We start from the raw sequence: 21,922 nt of genomic DNA on the forward strand, positions 1-21,922 counted from the left end.
TTATAAATATTTTTCACAGTCGGGGGGCTCCAGCAGTCCAACAGGATCAGGGACACCTGGGCTCTATTTCTGGCTCCTCTGCAGACCTTCTGTATTGTTTTGCTCCCTTCAGTAGCTCTAAACAAAGATGTTTTCCTGCCATATTTGTAAACTTAGTTGTGAGACTTCCAGTTGAAAATTTGAGCCACAGTAAGGAATTTGGGGTGATGGGGCCAGCCTACGAATGCCATCCTGGGCATTCATTTGATAACAAAATCCCACGAAAGCCATTGCACTTGTGAACACCATGAATGGCTCACAGGCCAACCTTACTTGCACCATTTACCAGTTAACCATCTGCTCCCTTCAGATATTATTTTATGGCTTTCCTTTGTTTTCATCGAGGCCTAAACAGGAATGAAATTGTGACTCTTGTCGCTAGCCCTTTTAAATAAATAGCTCTGCCATCGCTCTAATAAGTTTGACAAGTTGGTCCCAGGCCCTGGGCAGGAAGCTAATAAACTTCAAGTTGCTTTTCTATTGTTTTCCTAAAACAATTTGACTTCCTTTCTGATAGCCTCAAATTCCTTCAATAAAAATAGAGTAGCTGGGAGCCAGAGGAAGAGCTGAACTTGAGCCAAGTTGTGTTTACAATGCCGCCTGCGTAAGATCACATTTTTATCCTGATCCACGAAGACTCTTTAAAAGAATAGCAGGCAGACAGCTGCCAGTGCATGTCAGGAACAGCTCAGGAGCTAGTCTCTCACAGCATCGGTCCTCCAGGCTTGAGGAAATCTCCAGCCAGTGAGCCAGTGTCAGAGCATAGCAGGAGGTTGAGCTCCTGGGAGCTGACTGGGGTTTGCTTACCCTGTCCAGAGCGTCCTCTCTCAGACACAGATCTCTTCAGGGAGCCGAACACTGACAGAGAGGTGGGCTCCAGCAAGACCGAAGGGCTGTTCTAAAGCTCACCCTTCAGTCAACTTCACCTGCTCCTCCCTCTACCTGTGCAGGCTCAGCAAAAAGAGGTAAAGGTCTGTTCTTTCTTTTCTTCTCTTCTCGCTTTGGGAAACATGTATATGTATATATGTATACACACATGTATTTTTTGTAAAGTAGCAATTCATCTAGCTGGACGTTTACAAGACAAGATGAATGTCTGGTGGCTAGGTAGATGAGGACTCCTTGCTTGAAAATGACTTGCTGATCCTTTGGACAAATCCTTTATGCTCTCCATGGTTTGGTTCATCCACCTGTAAAGCTAGGAGAGTGTTTATAGGAGCTGTAATTACATTATCATTTGCAAAGCTCTTCTCAACTACTCAGAGATCCTGCAGAGTTGAGAAGTAGAAGCAGTAGCTGTGAGAGTGCCATGCTTCACTTACAGCAACATAAAGACGACAGCTAAGCATTTACTTTGGGATAGATGGTAATTTCTCCGCAGTGAGATGAAATCCTCTTTCAGTTTTTCTTGATGAAAATTTTACTGGCAAACAAGACTGATATACAGTGACATTTCATGCCTTACTGTTTCTTGTTTCCTCTTTTCTCACTCTGTGCTGGTTTGGTACTCTAGGCTGGTAAGGGGGAAATATCCATCCATAACAGAAAAATTGGGGATTTTATTAAATAAGGAACTGTGACTATAAAACAGTTCCCCCTCATTCAGGGGCCCATAGTCACATGCTACTCCTGTTCCCTTGGGCCCAGCCTTGAGAATTTGCCTCCCACTGGAGGATGCCTTCAAGCTGACTCCAGAGGTCTAACGTATAACAGAACTTCCCTCTCCCTCCTTCTCTTTCAATCATATCCACACATGGGGATTTGAGATAAAATATTTCACCAGGAAGGTAGCATCCATTGGTGCTTGAGAGAAGGTACTAGAGGTGCTTGTCCAGTATGGGACAATAATGAAGAATCAGAATAAGTGCAGTACTGTGGCCAGGCATTAGAGATGAAATACATACGAGAAGTTTCTATCTCGACTGCTGTTGGGTGGTGTTTTATTCTGAAATTTGCCAATGCAGTAAATCTGATATCCTCCCCAAGCACAAAGTCCTTGGTAGTGGCAGGAAAGTACAAGACATCTTCCCTTCAGACAGTCTCTTGAGAAATCTCATGAGAGCATCTACCCACATTTGAAACAGCCTTCCAGCAAGCCCAGATGCTCCAAGAACACCTGTTATGTGAAGAAGCTCTTTTATATGTGAGCTCTCATCTATACTACTGCATATTTGCAGATCTTCTCTATGTATTGTGTTGGCTTGGTCTTTTTGTTTGTTTAAATCCCTGACACAGAATGAATCCTCCATTAAATATCCATGGGATCAATGCCGAAAATCGCATCACACAAACTCTATTCAAGATTTACCTGACTTCTGTGTGAGAGGGAGCAGCTCTTATAAGGCAATAAAGCAAGTACAGGAAATAGAATGAACAGGAGACCCCTTGGCTTATCAGGTTCAGCCCCTTTGAATAACAGGCAAGTAAAAAACAAATGGCCTTTTCTAAACTTACTAAGCTCTGTCCTAAATCTCATTAGGTTTCTGCCCTCGCATGTGCTACTAGAACAGTGTTCCAGCACCAGCACCTCCTTCACTGCTCTGTTGCTTAGAAACATTCTGATTTCCAACCTAAATTCATTCACAGCCAATTTATATCTATTTATTCATGTGCCACATTGTCCTTTAGCTTATGTAGCTCTTTTCTCTCCCTAGTACTTTACTTTCCCAACCCCTAATTCCTAAAAGTGTCTGTAGGCAGCAGATCTCTCCTCTCTTAACCTTTGTTTTGCCAGACTAACTAAGCTCCCTTACTCACCCTGCAGGCACACCACACTATGTTTTAATTAGTTTGGGTATCTGCACTAGCATGAAGTTCAGTGCAAAATAATTAACGCAGAAAAGCTCAAAGTGGTACTGCATCTATTTTCAAATCTGCTCAAGTATCTCTCTGCAGTCACTTCTTTCACTGATAAGGAAATGTGCTCTTGGCCAAGAGGCACCCTCTGTCCCTCTGATCACCCCCTTGCTTTTCTTTGCACCTGTTTCGGGCTGAATATCTTTCTTGAATGTGGGTGAGCAGCACTGCACACACTATTCTGGTAGGGTCTCACATCCTCTTGGACAACATTAATCTCACTCACTGCAACTGGAAATACTGCTATGTCCTGAAAGTTCACTTGCCTTCTTCACTCCCACATAGCATTGCTGGTTCCTCACCCAGGACTTTCTCCGTCTCAGTCCTGCCAGCTAGGAACTCCCAATTGCTAAGAGACTTTCCTGTTAGTCTCAGAGCAACAAGTTCCTAGTGTTTGACTTTGCACTCTCTCATTTAGCCTCACCTCAATCACTCCAGTCACAAAGAGCCTTCGGGTTTCCTAGTGCTGGAATCCAGCTCTGCCCGGACAATACCTCCCAGCTTTGTTCCATCAGCAGATTTCATTAGCATTTCTACTTTCAGTGCCAAGGTAATTAACACAAATATTAAATAAGTTCAGTCCTAAGAGCAATCTTTGAGCAGCCTCACAGATAACTTCCCTTCAACCTACTAGGGAGCTGGTGTCTCAATTCTGTGAGTCTCCTACCTGCTTGAGGATTTCTCTAGTAATCCCTGTCTTCTTCAGCTGAATCTTCTCCAATAATTTCCTTCTTCTGGGACACCACATTGTATGCCTTACTGACATCCAGGTAGACAAAGCCTGATATGTTTCTTTTACCTAGAGGGTCAGGAATCTTACCCCAAGAAAGCTATTTACCTCTGATCAAAAGATGGTACGTGTTGTCCTGTTTTCCCCTTACCTCTTGGCTTTATTTCTCCTTTCCTTCAAAAACTGTTCCACAGCATCATAAACTGCTGAGATTTGCAAGCTGCACATGGCAAGCTGTCAGCTGTTCTCATTCCCACTGTCTGGGGGAGCATTCTCTTCCACTTGCTCTCTCACTCAAGTCATGCAAGTTTTGCATAGCAGCATCCTGGGGAGGGGAAGAAAAATCCTTCTTCCCAGCTTACCAGTGGGCAAAACAGCTATTTCTCTAGCTATGGATCTGGAGAAGCTTCTGCGACACCTCTGTTTTCCCTTGAAGAGGTTGCATAAGAGAAGGGAAGGGACAACACATTGAGGGGCTGGCTGAGGTATCTGTACAATATCTCTACTCACCTTTCTGTCTTTTGCCTCCCTGTCTGCCTTCAGCCATTCCCTTTCTGTGCATCAAAATTCAAAAGGTTCCCACCACCAAAAAAAAGAGCTCATAACAGTTACCTCACACGCACCATGCATGTATTGGACAGAGACCTTCTCCCCTTCCTCATTTATTCAACAGAAGGAGGCTGTATCTGCTGGATTCAGAGATTAACTTTGTGGGAGAATGAGTATGCCACTCAGGAACCATACTGGGATAGAAGACACAAAGGAGTGAGCAGGGACAATCAGACCTGATTACCCCGAGTGCACGGCAAAGTGCCAGCCACACAGGGAGGGGATTACATTTCAGACAAGCTCACTGACAGGACCTGCCTCTCTATAGCACGTGAGAAACACTTGACAAGCCTTAGTTAGCCTATCCCAAAGCCAGCTGTGAGCTAGATCTGTATTATTAACACCTTTTTTTGGACGCTTCTATGATGAAGTCCTTGACAATTTCACTGGCATAAAAATCAGCAGGACTTTACATAATAATGCTTTATGGAACTTACTCTAGAAAGACAAAAGAGAACAGTAATATTCTCCTTCCCATGAAAGTCCATCACGGGTATACTACTGCCAGGCAGGAGAGGGAGAAACAACTCCAGAAACATTCCCATTTTCTTTGAAGTCACAGAAGGCCTTTCAATAAAGTTAGAAATGAAGGAGCAAACGACTATGGGTTTCTCCATACCAGTTCACTGAGCTGCTATGGAATTTACTGTGCACTGTACGTCCTGCACTAGCCATCAGTGAGGATTCAGCCCTCTTGAAAAGGAGTTGCACTCTTAATTTCAGAGTGAGAGCATCCACCTAGAACAAGCCTCCAGAGGTAGCATCTGCACAGCACTGTCCCTGCATCGGCTGGCTTTCAATCTCATGACTAAAGGGAATACTAAATTAGTGAGAAAACAATTATTAGACTAGAAGAGCCTGGTGTTTTAGTCTCTGGACTGCTTTTGCTTCACAATCTACACTAGCTGCTGCATAGGGATCACTGGGAAGTTATGTTCTGAATGGGAGATATCTATCCCAGGAAAGATTGCTGGAGAGACACCCGCCAAACCTGTTATCAGGGTAGCAGAGTCTTCTGCACAAATATCACTGCCCTGACACTGGTTCTTTGAAACCAGCCTTTATCAAAGCCAGAAGGGATCTCTGATTCACCTTCATCTCTGGAGCCTGATACGCAGGAATCAGAGGCTTGACTTGACATTTACATATAATACACGATTTTCAAACACTTGTTGTGCCCAAAGTATTTTTTAGAAAGGCCCAAATGCTCATGCATCAGACTGTGTGCACAGAGAGGCTGGGGGGTGTCAAGAAACACCTCTCCTGACAGGCAGGTTATTCTGTATTTATCAGTAAAGGGGCCTGTGAAAACCCTCCTGGGAAGGATCAGGTGCTCTTTGGGACAAGGCTGCAGCTGTGCTGGACCCCTGGTCCAAGCCAGCAGAGCACATCCTACGTTATGTGGAGAGGTGGAGGGCCCTGCTCCACATGAACTCTTCTTTGCCTGATTAAGCTTTAGCGAGTCTGAAAAATATCCTTCATTGATGTCCTGCATCGAAGAAGTTTCCCAGGGTCTGGCTGCAGTAACTGTGGGCATCCCTGTGTGTTTTCATTTAAGGAAGGCTTAGACCATGGCATGTTATCTGGGGGAGGAGGTGCGAGCAGCAACTGGAAGGGGCAGCGCAAAACCAACAGTGAGTGCATCCTGTCGGCATGGGGAGGGTGGCACGGGGAGAGGCTGAGAATGGAGAGAGAGGAATGAGATCCATGGTCTCTAAAGAAAAAACAACAGGAAACTAGGTTTGAAAATAGAAAGATTAAGCTGGAGGAGGTGGGAGAGACGAGAAAAGTAGGTGAAGAAAGAAGAGGGGAAAGGCAGAGAGGCAGTGGGGAAGACAGAAAAGTGACACAGAAAGGGGGTGGAGAAAAAGAGAGGAAGAGAGAGAGAACCGTATTAGAGGAATAAAACCAAGCAACTGAGAAGAACAAGGAATCCAACCCAACTACAGAAAGGAAAAGCGCTAACGCAAGGAAAGGAGACAGAAGACAAGGTACTAGAAATCAGGTAAGTAACCATGAGGGGGAAATAGCAGAACTGCAGAGGTATCGATGACAGATCAAAGCTGTTACACTCAAGGGGAAAAACAGCATGAGGGGAGAGAAGGACTTGGTGAGGCAGGAAAAGAAGGATGGCCAAAAATAACTTGAGAAATTGACTTTTTCTTTCACTTTATTTCCAAAACATTCCCACTAGTAATAAGATGGGCTTGGAACATTTTAAGAATTAAACTCTTTTTGCCACAGGCAGCTACAGAATGAGGAAGCCTCCCTGCAATGAACATGGATACCGATAGAACTCAATGTACAAGAAAGCGGGATAAGAGCCCCAAGTATCCTCAGACAGTATAACATGCAAATTGCAGTTTCTGTCAGGTCCCATTTCAGCATGCTGCCAGGCTGCTCAGGGGAAGGTGGTAAAGAGAACTCTTACCTATGAGAGGCTCTCAGGGTATAAACACTTTATCAAGCGTCTGTGTGAACCACCTATATTCCGAAGCACGCGGGATGGTTTCAAAATATTGCAGTTTCTTTTCCTTGAAAGTATTGCATCCTGGCTGGTCTGTGACACGGAGCCTGGGAACATAACTCAAATGTAGAGAAGTGTCCTGCTTGTATCTCCCGGACACCCGTACTGCGCGTGCTGTGAGGAAAATGCCTTTCTTCTCCATCCCAACACTGCCCAGGGCAGCCTCAGCAAAGAGGCATGCAGACCTAAAGGGACAAACGCCCTCTACCACTGCTGCTTCTTCTGCTGCTTTTTATTTGCCTTCCTAACTTTTTTTTCCCCTTTTTGTACTTGGAATAGTTTTTCAACTAGATTTCCATAATTTAATACTTCTAGCATTGCCACCGAGCGTTTCAAAGAATAGCCCAGCTTGAAAACACAGTACCCCTGGAAAGAAGAAATCACAGTAAGTGTAAAGGTTGCCTGCTAATTGCCATGTCTGATCTGTGGTGACTCCTTTGATTTCCTAAAGGGTAATTTTACTGGCCATTTGTCATATCTAATGAGCTCTGTGGCACTCTGATTTTAACATCTCAGGTAAACTGAGGCAGTGCCTCTATCTCTAAAGTGCCATAAAAACCATCAGAGGATCATGTAAGTAGCATTTCTGGACAAACCTCAGCTAAAAAAGTCACAGGCTGAAAAAGCCTTGATCGTTGAACTCTTCCACCGTGCTAATAAACCTGACAAAATACCTTGGTGAAGCAGTATGTGTGAGAGGTTTTCCCTACTGCTGTCTATGTGATCCTCTCCTTAAGGCTAAAGAACTTAATGCATGCAATATATGTGTACATATGCATGTGCAGCTACAAGTGGGTTAAACTGTTATTCAGAAGCTTCACAGTATTCAGTATTTGTGCCAGAAGCCAAAAATTTATGCATTTGCTGGTCTTTTCAAAATCTACTCTGAGAAGAGTGCAGATTTCTAACTTTCTTCCCCTTTTCCTTGAGAGCAGAACAGTATTTTAGGAGAATTCCTGAGGCTTCAGGGTTTAAAATACTCATCAGGCTCCAGTCGCTTGGGAACTATGTTAAGTATTCCTGCTACTATAAGTATTTGGGGTTGCTGTTTTTTTTCCACTCAACATTATATATTATCACAACATTTTAGTATTACGGACTTTCACATGAAAAATGCAAACCTTGCCAGAAAATAGAGAACTTCATACTCTAGTCTCTCTTCTCTTTTTGACCTTCAGACAGATTTCACACATTCTGCAGGTTTGCCCTTGTTTTCTGACTTATCTCACAGCATTGAAAATAGACAAGAATGAATGAGTAATTCAGCACTACACCATGTCATTAGGGAGCGCATTTCAGAGACTGCTCCACACCTCGGGTGCTGTTGTATGAGACATGAGGACAGAGGCTTAGAATTAGAAATAGTTCCCAGGAGGCACCAGAGAAACTTCACTCTTTGGGCTAAGAATCATAAAGAGGGGGGGGAAATAGATTTTATGGCTATTGATAAGCAACAGGGAGATCTCTATGAACAATACTCTAGCATGCCAGCTGTTTCCTAAAACAAAGAAATATTCATGCCACACAGTAAATAATGAGCATAGAAATGCATGGTTCTAAGTCTGTCTAGTGAATCTTTAAAGAGGGGCCAGTGTTTTTTAGTGTAAGATCTAAGTGGTTTACACTTACATTTCCATCTTTCTTCATTATCTTTGTCATTACGGACATGCTTTGAGAATGGCTGAGAATTTCCATACAAAACTCCTCTCCCTTAGAAGCAGGGTCAGGGCACAGGGTTGCTTGGGAAGTGAAGCAGTCTGGTGAGGGTGATTGCTGCAGAGCTCCAGGGTCTTCGGCTGCATTCGCATGTCTGGTGAAGAAGAGAGGGAATTGTGGGATGGGAGATCCAAGAGGACTGAAGTTAATTCTTGCTTCTTACTCCAATTTCCTCTGCCATGATGGGGTAAATCACTTAAGCCACGTTTCTTCACAAATGCCCCCTCAGTGATGTCTCTTGTCTTCTGGATATCTGACTTCTAGATGTGGCCCAACTGGTGGAAGTGATAAACTCTCCCACCTCAGCATTAACCAGAGAGAGCTCTGCTTTGAACATATGCTATATTGTGCTAAGTACACTGAAAAAAAAAAAAAAAAAAAAACAAAAAAAAACCAACACATTAACAACATCGCCAAACAGCTTCCAAAATTAATGAACATTTTTTATCTTAATCTCTAACTGCCTTCATTCCTCAGCTGTAAAGCTGATCTAATACCATCTCCTAGCCTCTGGGTGGTAATGAAAATAAATTAATTAATTGTGAAGCAATCAGATACTGTTGTGATGAAAGCCATAGGAAAACCCATGAGGAAACTAATAATTCTGTCTTTAGAACTGGACTTGAATAATGTACAGTAAATGAGGCACAGGCCACCCACTGAACAATGAAGAGAAAACAAAACATTGAATAGTTGCTGTTCAAGAAAGCCCCAGCCAGGCTGGCACAGAACAAGGCAGGCATCCTGTACAAAGAATGAGGTGACAATGTGAGGATGTGGTTAAAGACTCATAACTATGAGGCACAGGCACAAAGAGATTGAATTAAGATTACTGAGAACAGTAACTCCAGGATTTCCTAACTCCCCACTGCTGGGTTTGGCAAATTTAATGTTTTTAAAGGGGGGTGGAGAGCTGGGTGGGGGTGGGGAGAGGTGGTGGTGCATATATGTATGTACTTTTACTGACTATATAAAATAATCCCCTCACAAGATATAGCCAGACTTCACCCTGAATGAGAAATTAAATACTTGAGGCAGGGACACAGCAATGAGGCTGGAGTGTGAAGAGAATCTTACATATTTTTGGAAAGGAGGAAGAAATGAGATTTGACAAGGTAGTACTAAGTGGGAAGTAGTCAGTCACAGAAAATTTCCCCTTTCTAAAGCTGAAAGCATTAGCAGTCTGGGTGCTGTGGAGAGTAAAGTGGTCAAAACTGCCAAAAAGCTGAGGCAAGGCTCTGTGGGGGGAGCTTGACTGTAGGAGAGCAATGGGGAAGTGATAGGCAGGGAGACAAGGGAGGGAGAGGAGGGAAGAAAGGAAAAAAGTCTGAATGAGAGTCCTCTCCTTCTCCCACTACCTCTCCAGTCTGTTTTATTTCAACACGATAACAAGTTGCATCTCACACAATCTATGAAGCAGCCTAAAATCACATGGGAGGTTTTTTGCTGCTATATTGGGCACAACGTGATGCCTGCCATCGCTGCCATGTCTCCTTATACCAGCCTCCCCCACCAACTAAGCAGTGCTTAAGATCAGCTTCTCTCAGCGGAGCTCAGGAACAGCTTTACTACAACAGCCCCCAAATTTGTCAGCATATTTCTGTCTTCCAGAGCTCCCTCTACCTTGTTTGGCTGTCCTCTCTCCTTCATACAGCACTGCCCAATTTAGCATGATCTTCAAATTCATATAGGTTAGCTTCTCCCTGCAAAGATAAAGAAACTAGAAAGAGTACCAAGGTCTGTAATCCTGAACTGGATGCTCTTCATCCTGTTAGTTAAAGAGCAGGCTGAGTAATATCCGTTAGCCTCTTTGCAGCATTTACATCAGAGAGATAATTGATTGTTTGGGGTTTTTTTCTAGCAAAATGCACATGTGAGCCTTAATTTAGCTTATCCCAAGTCCAATTTTGTCACATTCGTTGGGCTCTCTAAGGACCCACATTTCTCTAAGGCAAAGAGAGAGAATCCCAAGAGAATTAGAGGGTGCTCCCTGAATGCTAAGTGTAAGCCTGGGTACCACTATCATGTAACTATTTGATACAGGCTTTTCAAACACAATGGGACAAGCTCATTCCTCAGCTTTACTCAGATGAGTTCAAGGTCTTTTCTGCTCCTGCTCTCTTGCGTCTACATCAGGCAAAGCTTGGCCCTAATATTTGGATATATGAAAGCACAATTTGACCCTGGCCAAGCAGGGGGAAAATTAGGATTAGACATCCCAGATAGACAAATAATAATAATTCAGCTAACTGGGAGTCTGCAGCTTCCACCATCTTTTCACATGAAAATACTGTACATAATACTGTCATCTGTGTGTGTAACACATCCCTGATGTACACACTTGGAGGTGTTGAGTGATTTCCCTCTGTCTCTGTCTCTGTGTGCATCAGGGTTGTGTGTGTGTTCAGGAGGTGACAGGTCATTCAACTCCCTTATCTTCTCACCCACTCTTTTTTGTGAACTCTGAGATTTTCCACATTTGGAGAGGAGGGGGAAAGCACACCTCATCAGGGAACAACAAGCTGTCTGCAACTGCAAGCAGGGCCAGTGGTCTGGATACCAGTGTGACCCTTCCAGAAATTGCAGTGAACTCAGGAGGGCAGAGAGATCAGAAATGTTGGATGTCTGTCTTCTAGGTCAGGAGCTGTTAACACAGAGCTCTCCCATGAAATTTGAGCACTGGAGGCAAAGTCACTCTCCCTGATACAGGTTCAGCACAGGACTTTGAATACAAAGAACCTATGCAAGCATGTCAGATTTTTTTTAAAGCATAAAGAAGTACAAACTATTTAGTCCAGGTCCATGTGCAGCTCAAAGTAACAAATTTGGCTAAAGAACGTGCCTATTTCAGTCAGAAACTTATCATGCATGCATATACGAAGGCAGAGGGATGGTGCTTCACAAAAATGCCTGATAGGTCATTGCTTGTCTATTGTATACACTTATGAAGGAGCCAATGTGAGTAAACCGTGAACAAAAAGATAACTGCTGAGGTGGGCTTTAGCATTGATCTATGTCACAAAGCTGTGAAAAGCCTCGGGAATTCAAAGCATCACACCCATGCTGGACGGTGCGTTTCTAACTTTATTCATTGTTTAATGTTGTAAGCCATGTGCCCCCAGAATGCTTCCCGACCAGGTCCTGGCAACAAAGGAGCACTGTATATGTACGCTGAAAAGGCTGCTTCTTCCTTTTGGGCACTGACTGTGGCTGTGGTCTCTGCCTGCAAATAACAAGATGTTAGTCTCTTAGAAAAGCAACAAAAAAAAAAAAAAAAAAAAAATTGTCCTTCCTCAGTGTCTATAGGTACGAGCATCAAGTTTTGCTCAGACTCAGGTCGGGCTGCAGCCTGACAGTTGTCAATGCAAAGAAAAAGATGTCTGTCCTCATACTGCTGTGGTAATGACCTCTTGTGCCACGTGCTTGCCTGGACCTGCTAGGAGGTGACACAGCTGGATGAAGGAAGGCCACAAGCAATTCCTAGGCACTGGCCATGCCACAGCTGGTCGGGATGTCCCACTGCACAGGGCTGTCACTTCTCATGTGCCCAGTACCTAAAGGAGATGGCTGCATCCCCATCTGGGAGCTGAGAGAGGATGGACTTGCTGCATGGCCCCCCACACACAGCCCCGTGCCTGCTGTGTGAGCCTCTTCGGGACATCTGGGGGCCCAGCCTTCTAGTTCATTGGGACATCTCATTAACTATCAGATACACACATTTGTATCCAATTGAGCAAATCACGTACACAGATTGGGCAAAAATACAATGGCTTTGCTTTGTTACTTTCCCCTCCCTGGGAACCGTGCTTCCCCTACACAAAGGAGCCTTCCTCAGAGAGCCTCTCCGTGTGCCTGGGACCTGCCAAGGGGAAGAGGTGAGACCAGAGAGGGAGGGCAGAGACAGTGTCATAATCAGGCTCTCCACTTTATTTTAGAAACATCGTGCAGAGATGGTGACCTCCTGTCACCTTCCTTGTGGGAAAAGTTAGAATGAAGTGTCAAGCTCAGCTATTTATATCGCTGCTGATTGTCTTGCCTGTCTTCTAAAGAGGGAAAATTTTCTTCCTAAAAAATCCAGGGGAAATAAACTCATATGAAGAGGATTGCACAGGAACAGCCCTCCTGTCTTTTTGGAGTGAATTTCCTAGCTGTTCCCCAAAGCCCTGGCTGGTCCATCCAGAACAAGTGCACCGGCCGGAGCAAGTGGCAGCAATGCAAAATGCTTGCCGGTCATTCAGAGCATGCAACATCCAGAAGAGGATGGACAAAACTGCTCTGAGAGTGATGGACACTTCCCCTCCTGAAGAAAAAAGCAACACAAAAAAAGGATGGCAGAGAGCAGCCTGTGACTGGCGAGCCAGCCTGGTGTACTGGCAGGGGGCAGCCCCCATCCCCGCTGGGGTATTTTTATCATGGAATTCGGCAGTCACAAGGCAGCCCAGAGCTGGGCGGACTCCACGCCTGGCCTGTCGTGTGACATTCAGTTTTCCCCAGCTTTAATAGCATTCCAGGTGATGATTAAGCCAGGACGGCCACGTCACTGGGTTTGTGCCAGGCTGCACTGGTCTTTGTCACATACACGTTTCCCGGTGCCCGAGATCCCATGACTACGCAGAGCTCCTTTGTTGATCCAGCAGAAAGCTGACAGCCAAAAGCACAGCTGGGCAGTGGCACAGCCCACAGCTCTGCATGAATATGCATTACTCTGCTGTCAAGACAGCCTGCTATCAGGTGCTGAGACCCCACAAAGATACCCAGAGGTGTTTTTCACCGAGTCACACCAAACTGAGACAAGATTTGTCCAACTGAGTCCAAACTAGGAATATAAAAGGCCGCAAATGCTCACACGCTGAGAAGTCAAAGCATACAGGGACAGAACTAGTCTAGGAATGAGGAAAGGGAACGATATGGAAAATTCCCAAGAATAGTAAAGCCCTGAGGAGAAAGGCTAGGTCAGAGGCAGTCCTGCATAGCCATGAAAAGCTGTCAGGGGGTGACAACAATCCTTCTTTGCTTGCTGGCAGCAGAGAGCTACATGTTCTCTCTTCTGTTCTAGGAGGCCCTTGGACTGGCCACCTACCCTCTTGCACCAGCCACCTGACTCTCTGTGGGGCTGTAGCAGGATGATCAGGAGGCATTCAGCTCTTTGGGCAGCCCCTCTGTTAAACAGCCTGTGCAGAAGGAGAAGCCAGCAGGAAGAGCAGAGGGAACGTCCCTAATATCTAGCCTAAGCCTCATGACTGCCAGCCTTGGATCCTTCTGATTTACCGCCTTTTGGAAAATATTGTGCACATGTGAGGCAAGTAAATTACTGTTATTCTCCCATCCATTAACATGTTTTATTTCTGGACTCCTCTTGCACTTATGTTTGCCAACTTCGTGTTCTGTACACATTGATTTTACAATTTGCAAGTATCTGGGTGACCCTTCCCTGGGGAAAACAAGCCATAGTAAAACCCCAAACTACCTGCACATAGTAGAACTGATGGGAAGACATTCTCAGCCTGTGATTGCACATACATATGGCAGGAAGGAAAACTCACGCTTGGCACAGACAGGGAGAACTGTGTTAATTTTTACCCCAACAAGCAAGGTGAATCAAGAAAAGACAGCTGTCAACTAGCAACAGCAGGAGCAACAGGGGCACCTGCAAACAACACAAACTCACCTAGAAAAATTAGGATACACACCATTGTTCATGCTGTCTTGGAAGGAATATTCCACACATACAGTTGTGCTATGCCATATTGTCTTGGATACACCTGTACAGTGAACTGTAGGTAGCCGATTGCCATGTCTGCATTCTGGGGGGTGGAGGGAGAAATCTTTATTTCAGTGCAACTGTCTAAGTATTTCTCATCACTGATTTATCTGCCTGCATGTAATACCATGGTGCCCACAGAATAAAGCCATATGCTAATTTCTCCAGAATGCATAACTGCACCAAAGCCATTTCAGAAGACAAGACAGACCCACAGATTCACCAGTTTTTACTGCTGCAGACAAAGAGGAGTCAGAAAGACTAGCTGATTTTCTGTGCCCCATTTCTGGGCTGGCAGCAGATGAAAGCTTCAGCATACTCTGAGCAGTCACCAGGATCTACATCAGCATGGTTGCAGCATGCCTGCCAAAGCAAGAAAGAGACAAAGCCCATCCTTTACTTCCGAGTATGCCCATTCTCCCTCTTCACATAGCTTCCAATTGGCTGTGGGACAGAAAGTGGTTACCTCCCTGTCTCCTTTCCTGGGCAGTCCTCACCTTTCCTCAGGGCAGCCCTCAGCAGCACCAGGAGTTTAAGGATTCAGCTGCTGGTTTTTGTCCCGTCCATCCCTGCAGATGGACACCAAGCATAAACAAGCAATGGCATAAATCATCGTGTGCACTGCTACATTAAATTGTATCACGTACGTAACCAAAGGAGGGGACATTATTCCCTCAACAAGCATCTCTCTCTGTTCTCCAGCTTTAGCCACAGGAAATCTACACAATATTGCTGCAGTAAATTCTCAGCATTTAACAGTGCCTACTCTCCACAGACATTCTTTGTACAGTAAAAATAATTGGCTCTTAAAGACAAGACAAGGGACAATAAAGAAGGAGAGTTAACACTTTTGGTCCCTACGGCTTTGGGATTTACCTTCTCTAGTGCTTTTAATATTTCATTACAATTATTATTAAATTTTTCATTTATTTATTAAAAGGATATTTTCAAAAAGAGTGACTGTGGGAGAACATTACCTCCAAGGTAATGCTGCACACTTTATAGCACCTAGCCCTTAACTCATGCACAAGGGAGAGCTTTGCAGTGCCCTGGGAAGGTAAGCATGGTGAGTATAACTGGATCAAATGATTGCTCAACCATTCCCACAGAGCCCCACAAAAGGTGGATTAAACCCATCATTCTCTTTTTATTCACAGGGTTAAGTGACTTGGCCAGAAACAGTCTGTCAGAGTCAGAAGCAAAACTGAAGCAGGCTCTCCTACATCCTCACGTTGCCATCATACTATCAGCCCACCAAACCTTTACTCTCATGAGATCTCTACCAAACAGCAGTTCCCAGGAGCTGATGGTCCTTGGGAGGCATTTCAAAGGAGGCTTTTTTCGTTGCCTGTGTCATTTGAACTGTGAATTTTGTCTCAGAGCTTAAAAAAAAAGAGGAGGGAGCATGTTCCACCATTTAGATTTTGCAGCAGTTCCCTCTCAGAGAGGCATGGCAGGGTGGCAGCAGACAAGGTTTACAGGACTGACACAGCTCATTGAAGTCTTTATGCTCCCCAAAACATTTACAGCTTGTAAATGAAACGCTTGAAACTGGCAACACTGCAAAACCAAAGCAAAACCTATGGGCAAGCAGCAGGTGGGCAACAGGAAGCTTTTTCTCTGAAGTTCTTTCAGTGGTGGCATCAAGCTCACAAATGAAGCCCAGGGCTGCAAGCACTTCACATTCCAGGTATCAGTGTGGGTATTACACAAAGGCAACGTGTGAAAGTGCCAAGGCACTGCTCAGACCAAGCTGTAGACTCTAGTCTTATCTCCCAGGGGATCAGCCCGTTAAGTACTCCCCAGAGCACTGTTTGCAGACAGATGAATACTGCTTTAGCTACACAGTCCAAAGAGGATGCAATATGCAGTGAAAGAACTTTCTGAACCAAGAAAAAATCTGGCTCGTCCTCAAAGTTTTGGCAGCCCATTTAACAGGTTGCAGTTGGATTATGCAAAAAAGATCACTTTCTGTTTCAGTAGCTGAATAAAAAAAGAAACCCAAACACACTGTTTTCAGTGCATCTGAAACAAAGTTTTCTGCAAACCAGACCACATTCATTTCATGTCAAATTAAAACATTTCCTTTGACACAAAACAAATAATTTCATTCTATGTATTTACAATTGTGTGTTTCCTAGCCCTCCTTAGAACCACTCTCTTCTGTTTTCTCCCACAGAGTCTGTGTCCAATTGTCCGTTCAAGACTTCTTACCCCTCCTGGTGAGCAGAAATGGGAGACTGGAGTTTCCTGGGAGAGTTCCTCGAGGAGGTCCACAAACACTCCACAGTGGTGGGGAAAGTCTGGCTGACTGTGCTCTTCATCTTCCGCATGCTGGTGCTGGGTACAGCAGCTGAGTCCTCCTGGGGGGACGAGCAGTCTGACTTCATGTGCGACACCCAACAACCTGGCTGCGAGAACGTCTGCTATGACAAGGCTTTCCCCATCTCCCATGTTCGGTTTTGGGTCCTCCAGATCATCTTTGTCTCCACCCCATCTCTGGTGTATATGGGTCATGCAATGCACACGGTGCGCATGGAGGAGAAGAGGAAAATGAAGGAGGCAGAAATAGAAGCCCAGGAGATGAAAAACAATGGTGACACATACTACCAGCAGAAGTGCCCTGTGGCAGAGAAGGCCGAGCTGTCTTGCTGGGATGAATCGGGAGGCAAAATCATACTCAGAGGCAGTCTGCTGAACACCTACGTCTACAGCATTTTGATTCGCACTGCTATGGAAGTGGCCTTCATTGTGGGACAGTACGTCTTGTATGGGATCTTCCTGGAGACCCTATATGTCTGTCAGCGAGCACCTTGCCCCCACCCCGTCAACTGTTATGTTTCCCGTCCCACAGAGAAGAACGTGTTCATTGTCTTCATGCTGGCTGTGGCAGTGCTCTCCCTGTTCCTCAGTCTGGCTGAGCTGTACCACTTGGGCTGGAAGAAAGCCAAAGAGAGGTGCTCCCGGTCTTACAAACCCAGCCCCAGCACAGCTCCTGGCAGGTTGGAGTCTGCCCCACAAGTAGAAAGGGCTCAGATGTACACTCCTCCACCAGATTTTAACCAGTGCTTGTCAAGTCCCAGTGGAAAGTTCATCAGCCCCTTCAGCAACAAGATGGCCTCCCAGCAGAACACTGCCAACTTTGCCACCGAGAGGGTCCATGGCCAGGAGGATGCTGCTGGTGAAGGACCCTTCATTAAGTCCACCTATGCTGAGAGTCCAGAGGTGGCCAACGAATGTGCGGCACCTGCCTTCCCCGAGAACTACTTCAATGAGAAACGCCGGTACAGCAAGACCAGCCGTGCCAGCAGCAAGGCAAGGTCAGACGATTTGTCTGTGTGACCTGTCTCCAGGAAGGATGAGGAGAAGGAGCAGTCTCAGTGTTTAGTAAAACTTCTGCAAAGTGGACTCCGGATTCTTGCCAGTAACCTTTGTCTATTTTAACACCCTCTTGCTCCTTTTCAGTGAACATCATTGTTATATTGCAGAAAGCACCTTCCACTGTTTAAGGCAGGGGCAACCACTGCGAGACACACACTGAAGAGAGGCACCAATCTGAAGATGTGAAGCTCTCAGACATATTTTCACTATGGGATCCACAGGGATTGGAGACTCACCATCCTTAGCCTGGTAGAGCAAAGGCCAGTGGACTCCTGAGGCTGCCCATCAGGTATCCACTGCGACACTGTATTCAACAGACTGACTGGACCTCAACCTCCTTCCATCTTCTTTGGTGTCTTTTCAATGTTTGCTTCATCAGCTTTGGCAATTATACTGAGCTGAAGCTTCTCTCACCTGTGGGGAGCAGAAACACACTGTTAGGCTTTCAGAAAAAAGACATTCTCATCTGCTTTGCTCCCGCTCTTTCTAACCCTCCCTTTCTCTACATGAGCCCAGATATTTTATAGCAGTTTACCTATACAATAAATCCTACTGAATTTTTTGACACTGTGTATATAACTCTTGCCCATAGATAAGGATATCCATGGTCCCCCCCACACAGCTGCCTCATGTCTAGTGTTGGAATCCCTTCCTCATTCCTAAATCAGCATGTGGCAGACTGGTCCTGGGGCCTGGGGATATCACTTAGATGACCAGTTGATGAAGACTGAGGAATTTTCCCAAGATACTTACATCATCAATTTTAAGCAAGACATCCATTAACAGAAATAGAGACTCTCCTGTGAGAACAAATACCCTACCAGGAAAAAAAGGAGGAATTACCATGTGGAATAAAGTGATTTTTCCCCTTTTTAAACTAATCTTTCAAGCAACATGAATGCTGCTGAAAGGGTGCTGCCAGCTGCCAACTTGAGAGAAAAAACATCCTCTGTTTATCTGCAGAAGAGGTACGGCCTGTGTCTTCTCTCACTAACCTACCAAAAGACTTCAGCATCTTTTGCAAGGAGCAAGAGTCTTCACCATGTCCTGCACATCATTCGGCTCCTGGCTGCTCTCTCAAGCCTGCCAGCCAGTGCAAACCAAGATATTTGTCCTCACCTCTTCTTCTCCACTCCCTCCCTAGTGCATATGGCATTAGAACCCACCCATGGACCAGCTCTTTCCACCACTGTCACCTCTCAGAGCAGCCATTGGGGCCCTGCACTGCACAGTGAGCCTGGTGGGTGAGGTCTGTAGGCAGCTCCCACTCCAGATACATTTTCTCACTGCAGAGCTGACATCCCTCTTTTAAAGAGAATTGCTAAACAGAGCTAAGCTGCTACCTGGTGTTTACCCTGCGCTTCCCTTTCAGACACAGGCCACAGCTTCCCAATGTTGGACTGTGCGAGCGAATGGCCTGGGACCAGCTTATGAGGGGACTGAGCAATTCCTTCTCTTCGGGGCCACTGAGAGGGATTGTGAATCCTTGCTCCTGGTACATAGCTTTGGTACAGTTCCCTGTACATATCCATACATACTCACTCACACAGGGTGGGGAGGGAGGAACCATTTTTTTGTTTGTAAGGTTTTTTTATATATGTGTATTTTTTAATCCTGAAAAGACCTGCGTGCTCTCCTAAACCTGAGATTTTAGTCAATCATGCCTAGGTTTCTCCTAATAAAGTTCTAACTCCATCTCTCCTTGTTGATGTTTTTCCCGTCACATGGCTGAGAATGAGCTGCTAGCATCAATCAGGCTGCCCGCCAGCCTCTGCTACTCAGAGATCACACAAATTCCCATTGCCCAGAGTGGCAGGGATGAGGGGAGGGCTCAGCCAGGGGGATAAATAAACATTGGGAAATGATTGATTGACTGGCTAACAGAAATCCCCTCCAGCTCCTCTGCCTGCCTCTGCATTACACCAGGGAAGACTGGGAAGAGCTAGCCAGAGAGCACAGCTTCCATCTCTTGTGATGGAAACAGCCCCTCCTGGCATCCCCTAGCACACCTCTGCATCTAGAGAGACCACCTGCAATGTGAGAAAAAAGCAGGAAAAGGGTAGCAAAACTTGTCCCCTGAGCATCTGAGTGCTTGTCAATGCAGTCACAGGGCCTTGAAAGGCTTTTTAAGAGGCGAGATTTTGAGAGACACTGAGAATCCACTGATAACCATCTCTGCAAAGAGTTCCTGTGGGTACTCAGCTCTCTTAAGATGTAGTTGCCCAGCCCATAGCATACTCTTTCTTCCCCCAGCTGATGCCTCTCCTCTGAACTTCACCCCTTGGTCCACTTTCTGACTTTCACAGGCTCCCTCCTTCCGACCCTGGATCCCCCTGTCCACCCAAAGGAAGTGCCCTTCCTTCCTTTCTCCACACAATCTCCAATCCCCTGGGACTCTGCAGGCTGGGAAACTGGAGAACAGTAAAGTACTGGGTCCCAGCAAGGAGCCTGAGAGGGGGCATAAAGAATGAAAATGGAATTTGATGGGGACATGAGAACAAAGACCTTTAACTGTGTTAGAAACTGCAGGGACCATTTAAGATCAAAGGAGCCTTAGTTTGGGGGTTTTCATCCCAGAAAGGAAGATGCCACCTGAGCACCCACAGCCAGCAAAGAGGCAGGATTGGTCCCACAGACCTGGATTTTTAACTGGTGTGTGCACACCCCTGTGTATGCCTGTCCCTTAGGGTGCTGCCTTGCTGGGAGAGATACACAATGAGTAAGTCATGAGCTTATTAAAGCATGTTCACAACAGATCGCTCCCTCTGGAAAACTTGGCTATTGAGTAATATTGCTGACTGCTGTTTCATAGGGCCACTCAAGCGCTAACCCAGGCCTTGTTTAATAAACTATTTATGGTTTATAATAAGCAATAGCCCAAACTTTAAATCCTTTGTGCTACAGGCACTCAGAAGGGTTGCATCGCTGCTGGAGAGCAAGGTATAGCCAAAAAATGATGATAAGGATCTCCTCTGTGCTGTTTCAGACCTCTACAACCCACACATATTCATAGGTGGTGTTTTGTTGGTTGTTGAGACCACAGGAGTATAACCATCCCAGCTCTCTGTCTCCCAGGCTAGAGAATCTATGCATCAAAGCAGATAATCTCTCTCTGCCACTCATTTCTTAGTGCCTCCCTGGTTCTGTCTTCTAGGTATAACAAGTGGGGAATACTTGATGGATGGATGTTTGCACTGGCTGACAGACCATAAACTTGTGATTCTTGGAATTCACTGTCAAGGCTGGCCAGGCTATCACACCATGACAGGAGCACATTTACTTCAGCCAGTGAGCAGAGATGCTGGCCTGCCATTTCAGACAGATTTTGTATTTACTGCTTTGTACCAGATGGATGGATGGACAATCTTACGGTTGGGACCTAAATCAACATTATATATTAAATTCAGCCTTGGATAGGCACCCAATCTTTAAACAGTAGCATTACAAAGACAGTGCTCCAAGAGGGAAAAAAGAAAATATGTGAGAACTTTTCATTCTGCTCTCGTCCCTCTTTTCTCCAGAGTCGTACCTGCTGGGGTCTGCTCAGCCTCTCAAAACTGAACTCTCCAGCGAGAGCTGGAACCGACATTTAACAGAAATACCATCCCCAGTTGTCTCCTTGGTCAGCACACCTCAAACCATTTCAGCATTGCCTCCTCTAGCTGGTGTCTGAAGGAGCCAGGAGCCAGTTCTGCTTTACAGCGTTGTGCTGATCAGCTGCCGAGCCCAAGATGGAAGAACAGGGAAACGTGTGTTTCACCAAGCTCTTAAAACAGAAATACTTTATACTATAAAAGGGAAAGCTATATTTAAAAATGCATAGAATGCCAAAACTAACAAAGTAATGAATTGAGAGAAGGTCAAGCCTGTAGTCCCTCTCCTTTCTCCAAACAGCACAGTGGGACAGCTGAGCAGGCCAAGAGACAAATGAGGGAAATACTTAAAAGCAATGGCTGATCTAGAGCACGTGGGTTGAGCAAGTTGTTTCCTCTTTCAGAATATGCAAGCAAGGCAACCCTCAAGCAAACTCAAAGCTGATAACATTTAAGACTTAAAAGCGAGCAGGAAAAAAGATGCCAGACCACACAATCTCCCCTCAATCACTTTTCTACAAAATATCACCAAGGCCAAAGAATTAAGAAGATCCATATCCGAAAGAATAAAAGCACTGTGTGTTCGTAGGATCAAGAATGTGCTTAACTGGACTGCAAACGGCCAAAGTATGAAGAATGCAGAAATTCACAATTCAAGAAGTCATTGTAGCGTAGCAGAGAGCCTGACCCACAGCAGCGGCAGGCACTGC

At 45.3% G+C, this 21,922-nt stretch overlaps 1 protein-coding gene across 2 annotated transcripts; it reads left to right on the forward strand.

Annotated features, from left to right (window-relative positions):
- Window positions 1-746: 746 nt before the first annotated feature.
- On the forward strand, window positions 747-17,580 carry GJA5 (gap junction protein, alpha 5, 40kDa). Of its 2 annotated transcripts, none has more exons than XM_010086609.1 (2): window positions 747-1,004; window positions 16,418-17,580. In XM_010086609.1, exon 2 carries the CDS (start codon window positions 16,471-16,473, stop codon window positions 17,578-17,580), a length of 1,110 nt encoding a protein of 369 aa, XP_010084911.1. In that variant the 5' UTR covers window positions 747-1,004; window positions 16,418-16,470. The 2 variants fall into 2 exon arrangements, with proteins under 2 accessions (XP_010084911.1, XP_010084912.1); XM_010086610.1 differs by lacking the exon at window positions 747-1,004 and adding an exon at window positions 6,193-6,239.
- The last annotated feature ends 4,342 nt before the right edge of the window (window positions 17,581-21,922 follow it).

This window comes from Pterocles gutturalis, unplaced genomic scaffold, assembly GCF_000699245.1.
Source record: "Pterocles gutturalis isolate BGI_N339 unplaced genomic scaffold, ASM69924v1 scaffold12361, whole genome shotgun sequence".
NCBI lineage: Eukaryota > Metazoa > Chordata > Aves > Pterocliformes > Pteroclidae > Pterocles > Pterocles gutturalis.

What these genes read in the sequence shown, in the direction of transcription:
- GJA5 (XM_010086609.1), top strand. Translation starts at nt 16,471, where the DNA reads ATGGGAGACTGGAGTTTCCTGGGAGAGTTCCTCGAGGAGGTCCACAAA.